Source organism: Lemur catta, chromosome 14, assembly GCF_020740605.2.
Source record: "Lemur catta isolate mLemCat1 chromosome 14, mLemCat1.pri, whole genome shotgun sequence".
Taxonomy (NCBI): domain Eukaryota; kingdom Metazoa; phylum Chordata; class Mammalia; order Primates; family Lemuridae; genus Lemur; species Lemur catta.
Genome location: NC_059141.1, coordinates 67,182,741 through 67,200,026, shown reverse-complemented (window position 1 = coordinate 67,200,026; position 17,286 = coordinate 67,182,741). Strand labels below are relative to the sequence as shown.

The 17,286-nt window shown below is 54.1% G+C and overlaps 1 protein-coding gene across 3 annotated transcripts; it reads right to left on the bottom strand.

Moving 5' to 3' along the window:
- Window positions 1–2,053: 2,053 nt before the first annotated feature.
- On the bottom strand, window positions 2,054–16,873 carry CXCL12 (C-X-C motif chemokine ligand 12). Of its 3 annotated transcripts, none has more exons than XM_045568152.1 (4): window positions 16,716–16,867; window positions 12,531–12,648; window positions 10,406–10,492; window positions 2,054–5,236 (listed from the first exon to the last, which is right to left on the bottom strand). In XM_045568152.1, exons 1-4 carry the CDS (start codon window positions 16,774–16,776, stop codon window positions 5,221–5,223), a joined length of 282 nt encoding a protein of 93 aa, XP_045424108.1. In that variant the 5' UTR covers window positions 16,777–16,867; the 3' UTR covers window positions 2,054–5,220. The 3 variants fall into 3 exon arrangements, with proteins under 3 accessions (XP_045424108.1, XP_045424106.1, XP_045424107.1); XM_045568150.1 differs by lacking the exon at window positions 2,054–5,236 and adding an exon at window positions 5,247–7,821 and having other exon boundaries at window positions 16,716–16,873; XM_045568151.1 differs by lacking the exon at window positions 2,054–5,236 and adding an exon at window positions 8,928–10,122 and having other exon boundaries at window positions 16,716–16,864.
- Window positions 16,874–17,286: the final 413 nt, after the last annotated feature.

Genomic DNA, 17,286 nt, shown 5'->3' with positions numbered 1-17,286 from the left:
CCTTATCGGGGAGAGGCTGGCGGCAGCGTCTGGGCCTTCCATCAGCCTAACAGGGCAGCGGGCACGTGCTGGGACGCCTTTGTGGTCTCAGTGGTCTTTCTTTGGAGCTGGCTAATTGACCCAAGTGATGGTTATTTGGGTGTAATTAGCAGAAATCCTCATTCTAGCTAGAGGGGAGTTTATTTGGAACACACGGACCCCAATGCGGGGAGTGTGGCCAGACCTCACAAGGGACCAGTGTCCTCCCAGCTTCCCCCAGCCTTCCCTGGGTGGCCACATCTCGCTTCGTTGAGGTCTTCCTGGTCTTGCCTCCCCACTTCTCTCTCTGAGTCTGTTTCGAGGTGGGGCTCCCACCGCTTCTGTCTCCCGGCCATCCAGCCCCATGAGGGCCAAGTCCTCGGCGGTCGGCACAGAGACACAAGCACGGCCAATGCTGTCTGAGTCAGAGCTCCGCACCCCTGGGACAGAAGACGGATGGGCCCACAAGGTGCCACCCAATCAGCTGGGCCGAGGGGACCCCTCATTGTGCTTCCTGGCTGCCAGGACCCCAACACCATGGGGTCCCAGCTCCTCTCAGCTGGATTTGTGCACTCGATGCCTCCCACACGCGAGGGAACGAGGAGGCTGAGGTCCTGCTCCCTCTGCCCACCATGTGGGCCTCCCTGTGCGCTGCACCCCTGGCAGAAAACGCCCCCGTTCCAGTTCACAGAAGGACACCACCCGGGCTCAGCACACCGCCCCTCAAGAGAATCCACTTCTTTCAGCTTCACCAGTGATTTTTTTAGGGAGCCCTCACTGATGCCTAAATTAGAAGGAGGTCTTTTCTGCTCTGAGCCTCCCTGACGCCGCAATGCGCCAGGCTTCACGAGAAGGCCACGTCGGTGCACGGGGCCCGGGCTGCAGGCTCCGTGGGATCAGAACAAGCGCATCTTGCTCCCCAGTGTCTGCGCCACCCGGTTGTCAGCTGACTAAATGAGGGCAGGCGGGAGCACAGCGTGACACAGACTTTTTTTTTTCCTTTGACACTAGATCATTTTGAAGGGTCAGCTGGTTGTTAACTCCTGTGCTAGAAATAGCCCCACACAGGCACCGAGGAAACCTGCGAGGGACCTGTCGCCCCAAAACTAGCTGCTTCCCCACATGCTCCCAGTCTGATCCCCTCGATTCTTGGTGGTACGAAGCTTCAACCTTACAGCGGGGGAGGTCGGGACTCAGAGCAAGTGATGCATCTCCAACGCCAGAGCGAGCAGAGGGAGGACCTGGATGCCAACCCCAGCCTACTAATCTCACACCGCCTCTCCCAGGCTCCACTAGCCCTGTCCCTTCCTCCATCTGCCTGTGACTTAGCACCCGCATCACCACCATCTGTACGTAACAGGGAGGTTGTCCACGGGGTGACGTGGTCACATCGGGGCCAGTGGGGAAGAGGGAGGACAGAATAATCTCTGTTGGGGCCATCTGTGCTGGCCTCTCCTTCCCAACATGGTTGAACGCAGACGAGAGATAATGTGCTGAGATGTGTGAAAGGCAGACCTCCGTGAGGACCAGAGCCCTGTCTGTCTGGCCCGCGCCCCTGTTCCCAGTGGCTAGGACAGTGCTGGCCAGCAGCAGGAGAGGGACTCAGTGCCTGGCTTCCAGCAAGGGCCTGTGCAGGCCAGGAAACACACAGAGTAGGGGTGCTCGTGCCTTCAGGGATGGGACCGCTTGCATCCTACCAACACTGAGATGTGCACAGCTGTCGGGGAAGCCCTGGGGCCCTTGCACACCATCCCCCGTGGAGCGGAGTCCAGCTTGCCTTTAAGAAGCAATTACAGCAAAACCAAGGACATTCAGAGTAAACGGAGCACCTTTCCCCTGCTAAGGGTCAGCTGTCTAGGAGAGGCAATTATGCCCCCAGAATTCTTGCCTGTGACTAGTGTGATCACAATGGCCTGTTTTCCACTAACCACTGCTGCTAGGATTACACAACCCCTTAGTGTTGGGTTTGAGGGAAAAACATCACGTCTAGGATATTCCAACCAAGTAATAACACTAATTACCAACTGTTGGTGGCTATATTTGAATACAGATCTTTATTAGGAAAAGTATAAGTGCATATACATTTTTTTCATTGATATGACTTCAAAGTAGGAATTGTTTCTCAAAGAGTTGTTTCTTATTTTTAAAAAAAGCACACTGCATTTAGGAAGCTGCCTTCTCCCGGACTATTTTCACATTATCTGGGAAATGCAATTCAAAAACACAAAATACAGTATTCATCACATTTAACATTGAACTCATCACTGCTCAGACACTGAGAGTCCAGCAAGGTTGCAAAATCACAAGTTTTCTACATGGTTTTGTGAACTTGGCAATGTCAGTGGTCTGCTTAGGGCATGTGCAGGTTTCTAGGGAGCATTTCCCAGGGATGGGGCTCCCTCAGAATGGGTCAGGGAAGCTGTGTGGAGGGTACAGTGCCCCCAGGTTCTCACCCAGCTGGAGAAGGGTCACCTCCTGGGAATGGTGACCAACTCCCATTTATGGAGCCCAGGGTGGCAACACCAGCCAGAAAACCCCACCATGGTGGGCAAATGGCATCCAATGGAAAGGCTTAGAAAGTCCCTGGACTCCACCCAGGGACAGCAACCTGTTGCCACTCAGACCCTCTGCTCAAAACTGAACTTTTTCTCAGGTGGCAGTCTCTGGGGAGCAGGGGGACCAGCAGACCACCTCTCCTGAGCGTCCCAGCTGGTGTCTCAGTGTCTGGCCAGAGTGGGACAAACAACAGCACAAACACACAGCACAGATGCCAGTTCCAACACACAGCCTGGCTGTGAGCCCCCAGTGCCCCTTCCCGGGTCCTGATGCAAAGGCTGGCAGTGGAGGAGCCCCTGGAGGTCACAGGGAACAGAGAGGAATGTCAGGCAGAGGCAACACTGGGCCCAGGAGGGAGAGCTGGGTGATGCCTTCTCAGCAGCTCCCTGATGCATTTGGCTTGCAGTTTGAAAGCAAAAAGTGATTAGGATAAGGAGAGATTTTTCCTTTGCAAATAGACTACTGTATTTTGATGCACATTGCTTTAGCTGGGCAGTCTCCAGGCAGGAGCTCATTGTTAGTAGAGGAATTGCAACACAAACAATTTTCCCTGCAGTTTCTACTCTATTTTCCTCTCTATGGAGGAGAAAGAGAATTGATTTCTTACTTAACCATAGTCAGGATTTGGGGTCAAATTTGTTTCCTCCAAGCAAGAAAATTAATGATTCTGGTTCAAGGATTGGGGGCAGGTACTTCCAAATTTTTCACGAGAGATTTCTAAGTATCTTGGATTACCTAGAAAATGACTATCCCACTGAAAATTGAATATTTCATGTATAATTCAGGAGCACTGTGTGATGGGTTAATTTCAAAAGAGGGTTTTGAAACTAGTTCTGCATCCCTTATAAGATCCCTCAGACTTTCTTTTTTCAATGTAACATAGCTGGTTTGAGGATTTTACTTTTTGTTTAAATTAGGGGAAAGTTTTGGTCTGATGGATTTTGCCTTCTGCTGTGAAGATCCAATTTAAAGGAATATTAAAGTGTTACTAATGACCCCACAGATTATTAAATCTAAAACACCAACTACTCAAGGTTAGTTTATGATAATTTACTTTCCATATGTTGCATACAGTGTCTTGTCCACTGATATATTTCTTTGCTTCGCCTTTCTTTTTCCACTTTTTTCATTTTAGAAATGTTACTGAGGTCTTTAACCAAAATGGAAAGTATTAGTGAGACTGAATGAAAAACAAAACTAAACAAAAAACCTCAAGTGCTTATCTTTTTAAAGCAAAAATTTTAAGTGGCTTAATGCAACTCTACAATCTGCCTTCGGTCAAAGGGAAACACTCCGAATGTCAGGGATTTCACTAACTCTCCAGATAGCCCCTCGCTGTCTCAGAGGAATGCCCTGATGGGCGTCCCGGAAGCACAAGGTCACCTGCAGCAGCAGAGAGGGCCCAGGGTGTAAGGTTAGAGATGACGGCATTGACGAACGGTGAAAAAGATGAGGTTAGGTTTTAACTGGGAAGGAATCTTCACCAGGATTGATTATTTTATGGGTTGGGTTTTAAAAACTTAAAAGCAAGTTGAGAATTCTTTTCTTGTTTTCCCCAAACAATGCTGGGTTTGGCTCTAGTTTTAAGGTATCAGCAACTACAGAGAGTCAGAAGTTCCCTGAGGTCCACACTGCTGCAAACCACATTCCCTTGGGTGCTGTTTATTGATCAACATGGTTTTGTGATCAGTGAGGGAACTGAGCCAGCTCACCCCAACGGACCACCGCTCTGATGAGGGACCCAGTCACAGGGCCCAAGGGGTATCGCCTCCCACCGAGCCTTTGCATATGAGGAACAGAGGGTGCATGCACCAAGACACTGGTCATGGATGAGGACGCTGGCTTTGAACAAAGACACAGAATTGGACAATGGACAATATTCCAAGCAAGACGTAGATGTGCACAGTGTTTTCAGGTAGCACAAGACATTTTGATTTCCTTCTTGGTGCTGGTTTAAATTAAAGCTTTGGTCTTGAGAGAGTCCTTTTTTGGGGTCATGGAGACAGTCTTGGATGCACATGGCGATGGATGAGAGACAGAATGATGAGAAGAACATGATGGATGCGGAAGAGAGCTCCGGATGAGGGCTGGTCTCACTCTGCCCTGGCCTCACACTCCTGTCTCAGTTCAGGGAAGCCCTGCCATCCTCACGGGGCAGGCGGGCCCTCGCCCCTGTTTGGAGAAGTGGGGAGCCTCCTGCCTGGCCCTCTGGAACCTTCCCTCCACCACCCCACACGGCAGAGGGCAGCCGTCACTATGCTTTGCCTGTGCTCACGGGTCCTGGTGGCTTCAGCCCAGGCATGGTACTGGCTCCCAGCCCGCGCAGCTGGGAGAGGCGCAAAATCCAGGAAGGCCTATGACTAGGGGGCTCTCTGGGAAAGATACCATAATAAAGCAAGTAAAATAATGGCCTTAGTCTAAACTCCTATGTGTCACCAGTGACACTGGATAATCAAACTACATGAAAGATAAACACCATGTATTTTACTACATAATCAAATGGTGAAAGTAAGGCAAAGTGTGCAAAACAAAGCCCTTGGCGAGGCTCTGGGCCGGCCGGGCGGGAAGCGGCCGCAGGCCCTTCCTAACACTGGTTTCGGACCTGGGCTCCTACGGTAAGGCTTCCTCAGGCGACCGACCCACCTCTCACATCTTGAACCTCCTGTTGACAAGAACAGAGGGAGACACCATTAAGGCGGGTCCCACCAGGCCGGTGACCCTGAGCCCGCTCCAGCAGGGCGTCTGCGCGGATGCCCAGGGGCTCCCCGTGGCTCCCCGGGAGGGCCGGCGGGTAGTGAGAGAGCAGCCAGGGCTCAAGCGGAAGGATGGGATGGAGGCGGAAGCGGAGGACAGAGACGCAGCGAGCAGGGGTGTGGCAGACGCAGGACAGCAGGGAGGCACTGCGCAGGGTCACGTGGCGGGCCACCGCCTGCCACCCAGGCTCAGGGCTCACAGGGCCCTGTCCGGCCTCCCCCTCCCGAGAAGAGGCACCTCGCATGGCCTCCGTCAACCGGCCCGGCCCTCGCAGCTCTGGGCCCGGCGCCGCCGCTGCCGCTGGCCGGTCGTGGCCGGAGGTGGCACCTGGGGCGGGTGCGTGGGCGGCCGGGGCTCCCCGCAGGAACACGGCTGGGCAGCGCACGGTGACCGCCCCGGGCGCCCCTCACCTGGGCCAACTCGGCCGAGCGGGCACTTCCTGGTTTCAACCCACCAGGGTAGGGAATCCCAGTCGGGCTCTTGGCTTCCAAGGCGGCCTGTCTTCCGGGCTGCGCCTCCGCCCTTCCTTAGAGCGTCATAAGCGCGGGAGAGACAGTGGGGCCCCAGGGCCCATGGCGGGGAGCTTGCTTGCCTTTGTTAGTGTGGGCCCCACTCTTAGTCCCTGCAGCTTCCGCTTGGCTCCCCCGCAGTGGGGTGGGTGGGAGGCAGTGTCCCCTGGTCCCTGCGGCAAGCAGTCTGTCACCTCAGGGCAGCATCAGCTCCGCCCTCTGTTGCTAGAGGGCCAACAGCTCTCCACGCTGCCCCAGGACTGACTGCCCAGCCCTCCCTCGGCACAGAGCCCTGCTGCTGTGTCCTCTGAAGAATGGGGGCAGGGGGACACAGTTCTGACAGTCTTGAGGAGCCTTTGCGAGGGTCCTACAGGCCAGAACCACCCCTGGCTTCCACAGGAAGGACAGCAGCCCTGGGGAGACCTGCCAGCAACCAGGTGCCCTGAGGGCAGCCCCGCACACCCAGGGCCCAGGCCTGGGGTCGGTCCCCAGGGCTGACGACAGGGATTGGGCAGGAGAGCTGCCCAGAGAAAAGGGACAGCAGTGAGAAACAGACGGCCCCTGGCTGCAGCACCCTGGCAGGACACTTCTCCAGTGAGGAAAGCAAATGGCTGCAATCACAAGGGAGCTTGTTAGTGCGCAAAGGGACACAGCACTGGGTGCCCCAGGTGGGCCTGACTTGCAGGGGCCTTGGGGCTCTCTGCTCTTGAAACCCATTTCTCCATCCTCTAACCACTGCACCTTTCCGTGTGCATTTACTGAAGTTATGACCGGGGCTCTGGGGGTCGGGCTAGGCATGTGTCTGTGTGAGGTGGGAGAAGGGGTGACAAATCCAGGGCATCCTTTTACAAAGCACGACTGAAATCAGGGCCTTGCTCTCCTAAGGGATCCCCATCCTCCTGGTCTGAATTAGAGAGACTTGGCAAAAAATCTCACACATAAATCTGCAGGGGTGGGGAGGGGGTGGAGGAAGGTTCTAGAACTTAAACCATGTCCAGTTTAGGCAGATAAGGTACTTCCCATGAGCGAGGACTGAGGCAGCTATACCCTGCAGCCCAATCACAGCATCATGCAGAAAGCAGGAGGGGGCAGGCTGGGAGTCCCCAGGGCTCTGGGCCCTTCACACAGTTCCAGAACACATCTGTCCTCCACATGGAGGACCGCTTTAAAGACTCTACAGTAAATTGCTGGAAGAGGAGGCTCCCTGAGAAGTGTTTCCACGTCTGCTCTCTGGGAATGCAGCATTCCCTCCTGCTCACCCCACAGTCTGCAGAAACCCACCAGGCTTGGAGGTAAGGCGGCCTACGTAGCCCTTAGAGGAGGGGCTGGGGATGTGCCTTCCCGGGTGGCGAGTGGTCCACGGCCAGGCAACAGGTACTTGGAGAAAGCTAGCGCTGGGCCCTATGGACTAGTCAGTTATCCCCTACCCTGAGAAGGCCACAGAGGGTGGAAGGCACATGTCCCTTCCTGGTGAGGCCACCTCTGCTGGGTTAGCAGGCTGCTCTGTCTCCAGGGGAGTGCAGACTGCAGGTGGGCAGAGCTGTGCGCTCCTAGTGAGTAGGAGAGGGAGGGAGGACGGGCTGGGAGCTCCCCAGCCAGGGAGATGCTGGAGACCCCGGCTGTTCCAGAGTCCAGAGCACGCAGGATCCGAGGACCCCTGCCCCGGTCTCTGCACAACTACTTTTCTTTCTTCATAACTTAGCAGACCAAGAAGGGCCGTAAAAAGCACATAAATATAGGAGCTGGTGTGGCCAGTGGGGCGGCAAAGCGCTGCTTGCCCCGGAAGTCTGAGCACCTGCCCAGTCTGCAGGGGTCAGCCCTGGAGCAGGGTCGAGCAAATTTACAAAGCGCGGAGAGCAGAGTGCACGTCCATCTCCAGGTGGCAGATAACTAGTTTTTCCTTTTCTGGGCAGCCTTTCTCTTCTTCTGTCGCTTCTTTTTTCCTATCTTTTCTTTTTTCCCCACTTTTTCTTCTCTGCGCCCCCTTAGATAAAATTAGTAGAACCATTAATAAAGTTGAAATAAACAAGAGCTCGTCTCAGTCTGCACAAGATGTAATGCTGGCCCATGTATCAGTTTAACTCTGCAGTTCCAGGCCTGGAGGCCCCTGGTCAAAGCACTACTCATGTCAGTAATTCATTAAAATAAACTAGACATCTCCCCCATTCAGAGTACTCAAGAAGCTTCTATAAGGCCTATGAACTGCTTATAGTGGTGGCCAAGTTGCCTGGCCCCGGTGCCTACTACCTGCCATGAGGACAAGGAATCCACATCTTGGAGGTAGCAGAGGGCACACCCAGGGCCACGCTGCCTTGGTCGTCTGTGCCTCCCACCCTGCCCAGCTCTCATTGGGCTTCCTTTCTTCTCCACACAGAGCCGCACTCTCTGTTTTCTTGGAGAAATCTCTGCATTTCCAATTGAATGATGCCTTGGAGGCTGGAGGCCCCAGGTTCAGATGGCATCCAGAACAGGAGAAAGAAGTCAGCCCCGTCCCACCTTCTCCTCTCTGGATGCCTGTGAACACCCCTGGGAATGACTGGGATTGTTCTGGAGAACGAGGGAGAGAGCTGGTTAGCAGAATTTTATTAGAGCAACTGGCTCATGACTGTCACATTAAAATGATTCAAGCCGAATGGTATTTAATGATTTATGTGGTGAGGCCACCTGTTCCTGTGTAAGCTTGATATTAACCACAGCCTGGCGTCACGGGATTTTTACATGGGAAAATGTGAAAGCTTGGTATTACTAGGGTTGAGTCTCTGGGGATTACATGGGATGTTAGGAGAACCGAGGAGGAGGAGGGAGGGGAAGAGGAATTAGTGAGTCAAATATTATTCTTCAGAAAACTAGCACCGTTACTTCCATTGGGTTAAAAAAAAGATGCAAAAACTTGAGCTGCAGGTCTAATCTGCTCATGAGAAAAGCCCATACGGCATCACACATGAGCTCTGCGGAAGGGACCCATGGGCACCTGATCAGCAGGCAGGCTTATTTTTATAAACTTCAGAAATGCATATGAGCTCCATCTCTAACAACTAGTGAATTTTATTTCAGGTAAATAAATTCCCACATACAGTAGGAGGTTTATATCATGGAACAATTAGCATTTTATTGCTAGTGCAGATAATGTCACATTTGATACAATTTTAGTACAAGTGAAAAAATACACTGTGGCTAACATTGAAAAGCTGCAAACACATGTATATATCATATATATTTCTTTACAAATTGCCAGTAGTTTAAGATAATAGAGAAATGCAAACTACTGACATATATATGGCTCCACTTCAAATATATGAATTGTTTAACTATAAATATATTCTGAAATACATTTGTTTTCTAAAGAAACATAAAAAAATGTGCACAAAAATATATATAAAAAAATGCCTTGCAAAAAGTTACAAATACCACTAGGACCATCTGTGGATCACATTTATGCATGGAAATTTCATCTTGCCACAATTCTGATTGGAACCTGAAACCCTACTGTGGCTTCAGGAGTGGTGAGTGGCAAGATGCTGATTTATTCATTTATTTTTCATTTCTGATTTCAGAAACCTCAGAGTCTGTAGAGCCTTCATGGCATACGTTGGCTTCAGAGGCAATCACAGAAACCAAATTCCTCAAAGCAAGCTCTCAAATTTAAAATTGCATTTGGTTCTGCAATGACTTGTCTTTTGTGGGAAAGCAGGGGCATGATCTCACGTCCCCAGGAGAGGGCCGGCTCCGTCTGGAGGAGGCCGAAGATGGATCTCACAGAGGGCCCAAGTCAGGGGCAGGCAAGGGGAGGAGGGGGATGCAGGGCAGGAGCCCCAGCCGTCACCCTCCTCCCCACTGTGCAGCAGTGATCAGGCTACAGAAACGGGAAGCAGAAGGCAGATGAAGCATGCTCTTGGAGGCAGGGGAGGGTGGGAATGGCTGGGAGACGGTCTCTGAGCACAGTCCCCGGTGACAGCAGCTTTTACGTGAGCCAATCATTGAACTTGAAAGAGGAGGTGAAGGCGGTGGCCAGTGGCCACTGCTTAGCACTGGTCGGTATCTAAGAGCCACAAGCTGTCACCCTTGGAGGCGTGGCCTCTGGCAGGAGCCTCGGTGTCCAGAGGAAGGACGGTTTCCCAGCTCCCTGCTAAGCCACCACCTGACTGTGCTCAGACTCCCCAGGGGAGAAGAGGAGAAGCTCCAAGGCAAACCAAATACAGATCTTGAAGTACCACTGATTTTAAAAAGTGGTAATGAGGATGATGATGATTATGATGATCATGAGGGAACTGACTGGTAGGAAATGCTGTTGGGATAATACAATTTCTTAGAAAAACCCCAGTTATAAAAGCTGCAATGTGCAAGGGCAGGGGACTCGGATGAACACGGCTGCAGCACCGTACTACATGCTACAGATGCCGTGTCTGTATGCTACAAGCCTCAGGCCCGACCCCAGATCAATGCACCACCCGCAGGCACACCCAGCCTCGTGCTTCGGCACCCCCCACCTCTGCCCTCTCATCGCACACAGGGTTTTAGCTTTCCTCAAGTGGATCTAGCGGGAAGTCCTTTGTGGTGGCTGTGCTTACTTGTTTAAAGCTTTCTCCAGGTACTCCTGGATCCACTTGAGCTTTGGGTCGATGCACACTTGCCTGTTGTTGCTCTTCAGCCTTGCCCTGCAGGGACACAAGGGGCACGAGCGCACAGCTCAGTGGGAGGAAGGCATCGCTGCGGCGCGTGCGCTTGCTCACTCCGCACCCCCTTAGGACCCTCACTGATGCCAGGTTCTCCGTGTGGCAGGCTCAGCCACGAGAGCCACTCAAGGCGTCCTGGGGAAGGCACCACACTGGCAGTGTGGCACACGCCATTGCAGACATACGGAAAAGTGACCAAAGTCTTTATGGGGGAGTCCAGGGAGAATTCACATGAGGGAGCATTTGAGCTGCCTCTGAAGGACAAGTAGGAGAGTGGAAAGGGAATAAAGCGGAACAGAAAAACAGGAGCAAACACACCAAGGGGGTCAAAGTGCACAGAGGACGCTGAGGAAGAGCAGGGAACAGAGTGTTCAAGAATCCTGTGGCCAAATGTGCGGGGAGAATGGAGAGCAATAGAGTGGATTTTCGTTTTGATGGATCGACTTGAGAGTCCATGAAATAGACTTAAGGACAGACACAGGAGGAATCCTGGAGGCAGAAGACCCATCAGGAGGTACTACAGTCGTCAGGGTGGGTGGGGGGTGACAGTCCAATGAGGGGAGCGACGGTGCCGGTGGTTTGCCAGAAAATGGTTTCCAGAGAGATTTTACAAGTTCACTGAAGGGTTCTCGGTCTCATTAATTTTTGCAAAGGTCAGCCCGGAAAAGCCTCCCTACAAGCAAATTCCTGGGGAAGACCTGGACTTGTCTCTCTGGATCCCTCTCCGCAAAGACCTGGGTGCCGGGTAATCCCAAGCAGCCCAGGGACACCCTGCCCAGCCACTTAAGAGTCTGAAGACAACTAAGCCCCAGCCCAGTGGCTCAGGAGCACCCAGAGAAGTCTTCAAGCAGCCTGTCCCTTCAGTGAAGGAGGGGTGCATAGGGACGGTGGCTCAAAGCAAGGCACACTGGAGTGCAGTCTGGGCACTGCCATTTATTAATGTTTGCCCAGACCTGAGAACTGTATTTGGCATCTTCACCTTCAAGGCGCATTCCCAGGCAAGTGAGCCAGCGTCATCAGTGCTGTAAAGGAGGTCTGCCCTAGCCAAATTCAGTATCATTAAAATACTCCCACAGGACACATAGGATTTTATTGTAGGCAAAGCAGTGAAAAAGCATTCATCTTCTAGCGCCCTGAAACATACTGCAAATGATAAATACATTCCAGGCAGCAAAGGCTAGAAAAGAAGAAACACAAAGAAAATGAAACCTATAACAGTTGTTGTTGGTAGAAGAGTCTTCGGGAAGTTGCAGCTTTGGTTCCAACTGCTGTGTCCCTACTCCATTTTTAGCATGAGGATTTTTGAAAAAGTGGATCCTCCCCAGGAGACTCCGAGCCCTCACCTCCCCACGTCTAGACACAGGACCTCATGGGCACAGGAGGCCAAGCAAGGGACTTTCAAGCACGTGGCTTTCTTCCCGCACCTCTCCTAGCCTTCTGCACCCCAAGCGAGATCTTCATGCATGGTGGATGTGTGATTTGGGTTTTCCTTGTTTCCCGCATTAATGAAATCAAATGTGAGCAGCTGCCATTAACACCAAACAAAATAAAAAACTCGTGTGTTGTACTTGAGAAAATGCAGGTTAGTGATCTGAAAATTTTCAGGTTTCATCAAGTGGTTAAAGATGACTTAAACTGAATTTGGGTCTTGTGAGTTTTTGCTACATGACACAGGATTTCGAGCACCAGAGCCCTGGAACTGGCAGGACAGACAGAACCGTTACTAGCAAAGGGCTGGCTATTTTACTGGCCTTCAGCCGAAACCGCGGTGAAGCCCGTGGTTTCTCTAGCCCAGTAGCACCCAGTTCTGCTGTGCTGAAGAAAGGAAGCTTGGGAAGAAAAGAGAAGAACCACTGGGAGCACAGCAGAATGCGAAGGACAAGAGTAGTTGCCACTGATTATGCCAAGCTCAAGGCCAGACACTTGGCAAATGTCATTTCAATACCATTAATAAGACTGTACTAGATGTTACTACATCCATTAGATGCAACATCCCTGGAGGATGACATTCAAGACTTACACAATCTGAAGGGCACAGTTGGCAGTGTTGAGGATTTTGAGATGCTTGACATTGGCTCTGGCAACATGGCTTTCGAAGAATCGGCATGGGCATCTGTAGCTCAGGCTGACGGGTTTCCCTAGAAGAGTTAAGGAGAACAAGGCAGTTTGTTACCCTATCCGGCTTTGGGAAACGTGTGTCTGGGTCTGCAATGGGCAAGATAGTGCAATGACGGTAGGCTAAGGATCAAGAGATGGCCTCGGTGGGCAGGGCACAGGCACATTCTGGGAAAGGCCATCTCCTCCTCCTCAGGCAGCGCAGTGAATTCTGTCCAGGCACTGGCTCAGCTTCTACAGGGCAAGGGGACAGAAGGGCCTGGGGAGAGATGGGCCCCAGGAGGGTGGGGAGATTAAATTAGAAGCCACCTGCTCAGGTATCACAAGATAAAAGTAGTAATTACAGGAGATAACGGTTTCAGTCCAAGGTGCTGGGAATCCCAATTTTCTTTACAAAATAAACTCTACAGGGACAACTGAGAAAGGCCTCTCTAGGCAGGGAAGGGGGAGGGGGAAGAAGGAGGCTCCAGGCTCCCTGCCCCGCCTCCTCTGGCAGCTCTCAGGAATGCTGTCCTCCTCCCAATACCCTCCCCCCACCCCCAGCATCCTCTCTCCTCACATTCACCTTAAGCCCTGGAAACCACAAAGAATCCCGGCTGCTTTCCTACCTGGGAGTCCCCAGAGGGCAGGACAAGGGCCCGCCTTCTCCTCAGCTTTTCCCCAAGGCTTGGAGATTAGTGGGGCTGGAGTACAACGTGGCTTCCATTGCCTGTGCAGGGATGCTGCAGCCTTCGAATTGTATTAAGATCTTTGCAAATGCACCAATGTATAAAAGGCCATAATTGATGCTCATTAGTGTAAATTAGCAAGGGGCTTCAGCAGAACCCACCACTCAACCTTTGAGTCTAGAATTGCAAACCCCGAGGGGCTGGGATTTGTGGGGCTATTTTTTGTTTTTGGTTTTCCCTGCAGATTTTATCCAAGCTCCACTTAATACCCCAAATTATTCGAATCTGTGGATCCTTTCATCAGGGATTAAACGTATGCCTGAGAATATTTAGCCCAGAGATTTTTTTTTTAATAAAGAGTTTGCCAGTTTACAGAATTCTGGGAAGCCTCGGTGATCCTGAAGTTCTGCACCTTTGGGAAAGAGAACTGGGGAAGTTGGAGGAAGTCTTGTGAGTGATGGGCTTATTTTATTTTTTCTACAGGCTGCATTCAATTGTGGGCTGGGAATAGCAGTGTATTTAGACACTGAGTCAGAGGAAAAGCAGACCACCCCCCACCCTCCACCCTCCCCAAAGGCAACACCCTGAAAACCAGAAGGAGAAAGCCTGGATCAAGATGCCCAGTGACTCAAGGCGCTGGAGAGACAGGGAGAAGCCTTCACATTTACACCTAATCTGACTCCAGAAAGCCACCTCTGGGCCCACTTCCAGCAACTGCATTGGTTCTCTGCAGGGGATGTCAGTACTACACTGTAACCAGATCACCTGGGAAAGCGACCCTGAAGGCTGGGGGCCAGGCAGCCTGGGAAACTGGGGAGCCACAGTCTCCTCTCTGAGTGCTACACCTCCAGGTTTCCCTGGGTTTCTCCTGGGTCCTTCGCAGCTGAGGGGGGTGGGGGTGGAGGGTGCACAGGAGCACTGGAGCCTGGTGGTGAGACTCAAGTCCCAGCCTCAGAGCAACAGTGAGCTTGAACGTATGCAGCCCAAGTGCAAGTGCTCCAGCCCTGCTGGGGTGGGTGGGGGCTGCAACTCTCCAGAGTCCCTGAGAAGCTGTTCTGGCCCCACTAACCAAGCAGTGGCCATCAGGCCAGAAATCAGAGCCTGCCTATTCAGAGCTCAGGACACAGGCTTTCTCTCTCTCTTGTCCCGGCCACCCCCTGGGATTATCCATTTTCTTCAAAGGCAATTCTTATTCTTACTCCCAGGACTCAACTGCCAGCCCAAGGCAGGGAATTCCAACAGGTTTTTTAAAGTGACAGAGCCCCCAGGTGTTCTTACCAAGAGAACTGGGTTTTATGACCACCTCCTGTTCTTTCCTCCAGCTTTTTGTCTGTATTACTAACTTTTCCAACTGTTTTGGATGTTACTCTGTGCATGGGCAAGAGTCTTGACCAGCTCCAGTGCTACCCTGGATTTGGGACCTGGGAGCTTGGCACCCGGAGCAGTTTCCAGAGAGCCTTCTGTGCCACGAGCACAGAGACTAGAGCCCCGCCAGCCGCTCCAAGCAGGCCTGGGAATGGGGCCATCCTGGGTTGAACCCCAGGAACCCCAGGGCACCCAGGGGCCCAGCCGGTTGACTCAGGTCAGCCAATGGGCGGAGGGTAGGGGTACCAGCAGAGCTCTCCCCAGTGCAGCTGGGGACTAGATGTGGGGTCAGAGGGCACACAGGCCCTGGGTGGTAAGAAAAAAAAAAAAGCATTCTGCCAATGCATGCACGGAGAACCAGCCCAGCCTGGAGACCAGGACTCTGACCTGGCTACTTGGCTATCAAAAGGGCAACTCTGAGGGGCCAAGCAACCCAACTTTTCCCAGGGTCAGGAGGGGTCTGTGACACACTCCACTTTCTCTGTGCTTCCCCCAGTTCAGGTGCACAGGTCCTGGGTCCCTGCATTCCAGTCCCACAGTCCCATCTGCAGCACTGGGGGCAGGGTGGGGAAGGGGACCATTTCCCAGAGAGATGCGCTATGACACCTCCACCCTCACCAGACCACTCAATCATTAACGCCCAGAGTGCCCCATGGCCTGGGGGTTCAGTGTGAGACACAGCCTCAGATACTTTTTCAGCAACAAGAAAAATTCTAAATTGCCTCCAACCTGGGTCCTCTGCAGCTCTGACCAGCAACTTGCTATGTTTTTAAAAAACACTTCCCAGGCAGTCACCTGCGACCGGGTCAACGCAGCCTCTCCTGCCAGGCTCAGACGCCTGCCGCGGTACCACACTGGAGTTCAGTACCTCACTGGCGTCCAGCAAGGAGCTGCTGCTGGGTTTGCCAGAATCCTGCCGAGCGCCTGGGGCGCTAGCCTGGCGCAGACCTCCCTCAGCAGCAGCGAGAGCACTGAGCGTCCTTCCAACCTTCCCAGGAAACTTCGCAGCCAAGGAAGCCAGTGGCCGGACTGACTTGGTTTTGTTTTGTGTTCAGAGGCAACAGTTTATTTGGTTTGCAGCAGCGGTGTCCTGTGACCCTGCAGCGAGTTTCTCTTAAGCATTTAAAAAAAAAAAAAAAAAAAAACTTCTCCCGGTGAAACGGGACACCACCATTCCCAGTGGCCCAAGGCCTCCGCGATTGAACTCCGCTGCAGCTCTCATTCTGAGGCAGAGCGATCAGCCGGCTGGTGACAAAGGCGCCAGTCTGCAGGTGTGTTTAGGGGCTGGGGCGGGGAGTGCAAGACGCGGACCGCCCCGGGCCTCTCTGGGGTGAACCCAGTAGGAGGCAGGGAGACAGTGGCTGGAGCGCGCCTAGGTCTGCGTCGCCGAGAACCCCGGAGCTGTGCACAAGCACAGCCTGGCGGGGGGCGCCAGCCCAACAGCTGCGCCGCGCGGCTCGCCTGCGCCTGGCCCGGAGCCCCGCGATGGCGCAGGGGGAGGACCGGCTTTGCGTGGAGGGGACGCAGCGCAGCTGCACTGGACCTCACAGCCAGGACAGGAGCGTCGCGGTTTGAGACTGGCTTCGCAGCGCGTTCTCTCCCACACACACGGCGTGATCTCATCTCCAGCACTGCGCGCAGCGAGACCTCGGAGCCCACTCACCGCTGGAAACCGCGCCCGTGCCGGGAAGGCACTAGCTGGGGGGTGGGCGGGCAGGGGTCTGGGGCCCCTCCCTGCGCCTCCCTTTCCCGCTCCGAACGAACGCGCCCTCGGTGCGCTCCTGCCCAGTTAGCCCGCCTGACCTCCCACTGCAGCACGCTCGAGGTCGGGCGGCCGCTCTTTGCGGGGCGCAAAACCTCCGCACTCCGCGTGGGGCTTGGGACGCGGCGCCCCGGGGGAGCGCGCCCCGCGAAGCAGGCTGTCGCAGCCTCTGCCGTGCCAGGCGGTGCAAACCGGGTTCGCGCCGAGCGGTGCGGGCGCAAGCAGAGGCCCGGAACGCGGCCCGAAGCCCCGGGCCTGCAGCCCTGCCCGGGCCTCCGCCGCCGGGCACACTCACCGTCGCTGAGGCAGAACGCGGCCAGCACGAGGGCCAGCATGGCGATGGCCTTGCAGTCCATGGCGCGGACGGCTGGCGGGTGGCGGCGGCGGACGCGGGCCGGACGCGGGCCGGACGGGGAGAGGACGCGGCTGCGGACGGAGAGTGAAAGTGCGGCGGCGGGAGGCGCGCGCCGGGCGCTTTAGAGGGGAGAGCGGGCGGGGCGGGGCCGCGGCGAGGGGCGGGCCGGGAGCCGAGTCTTGGCCGTGGCCGGGGTCTCTGACGCGCGTCCCCCTCCCACGCGGCCGCCCCTCCGGTCGCCTTACTCTCGCCCCTCCTCCGCGGCCGGGGTGCTCCAGGGACCACTGTGCGTGCTTTCGGCCTCGCCGCTCTGCTCCGCGGGCCCGCCGCGCGGGGAGCCTGGGCCGAAGGGCCGGTTACTGCTCCCGTGTGCAGATGGAGAGACCGAGGCCCTTGGGCGGAAAGTGGGGGACGGGTGGGAAACTAAGGGGACTTGGCCTTTCGATGGTGCGGACTGCATGAGAACCAACGAAAACCAAGTTGGTCCCAGTGGGGAGCCTGCTGGGCTGCG

Coding starts and splice junctions, on each gene's coding strand:
- CXCL12 (XM_045568150.1), bottom strand. CDS start 16,776: ATGGACTGCAAGGCCATCGCCATGCTGGCCCTCGTGCTGGCCGCGTTC. Junction 12,649..16,715: donor CGCGTTCTGCCTCAGCGACG/GTGAGTGTGCCC, acceptor TAACTCTTCTAG/GGAAACCCGTCAGCCTGAGC. Junction 7,822..10,405: donor CTGGAGAAAGCTTTAAACAA/GTAAGCACAGCC, acceptor ATTTTATCTAAG/GGGGCGCAGAGAAGAAAAAG.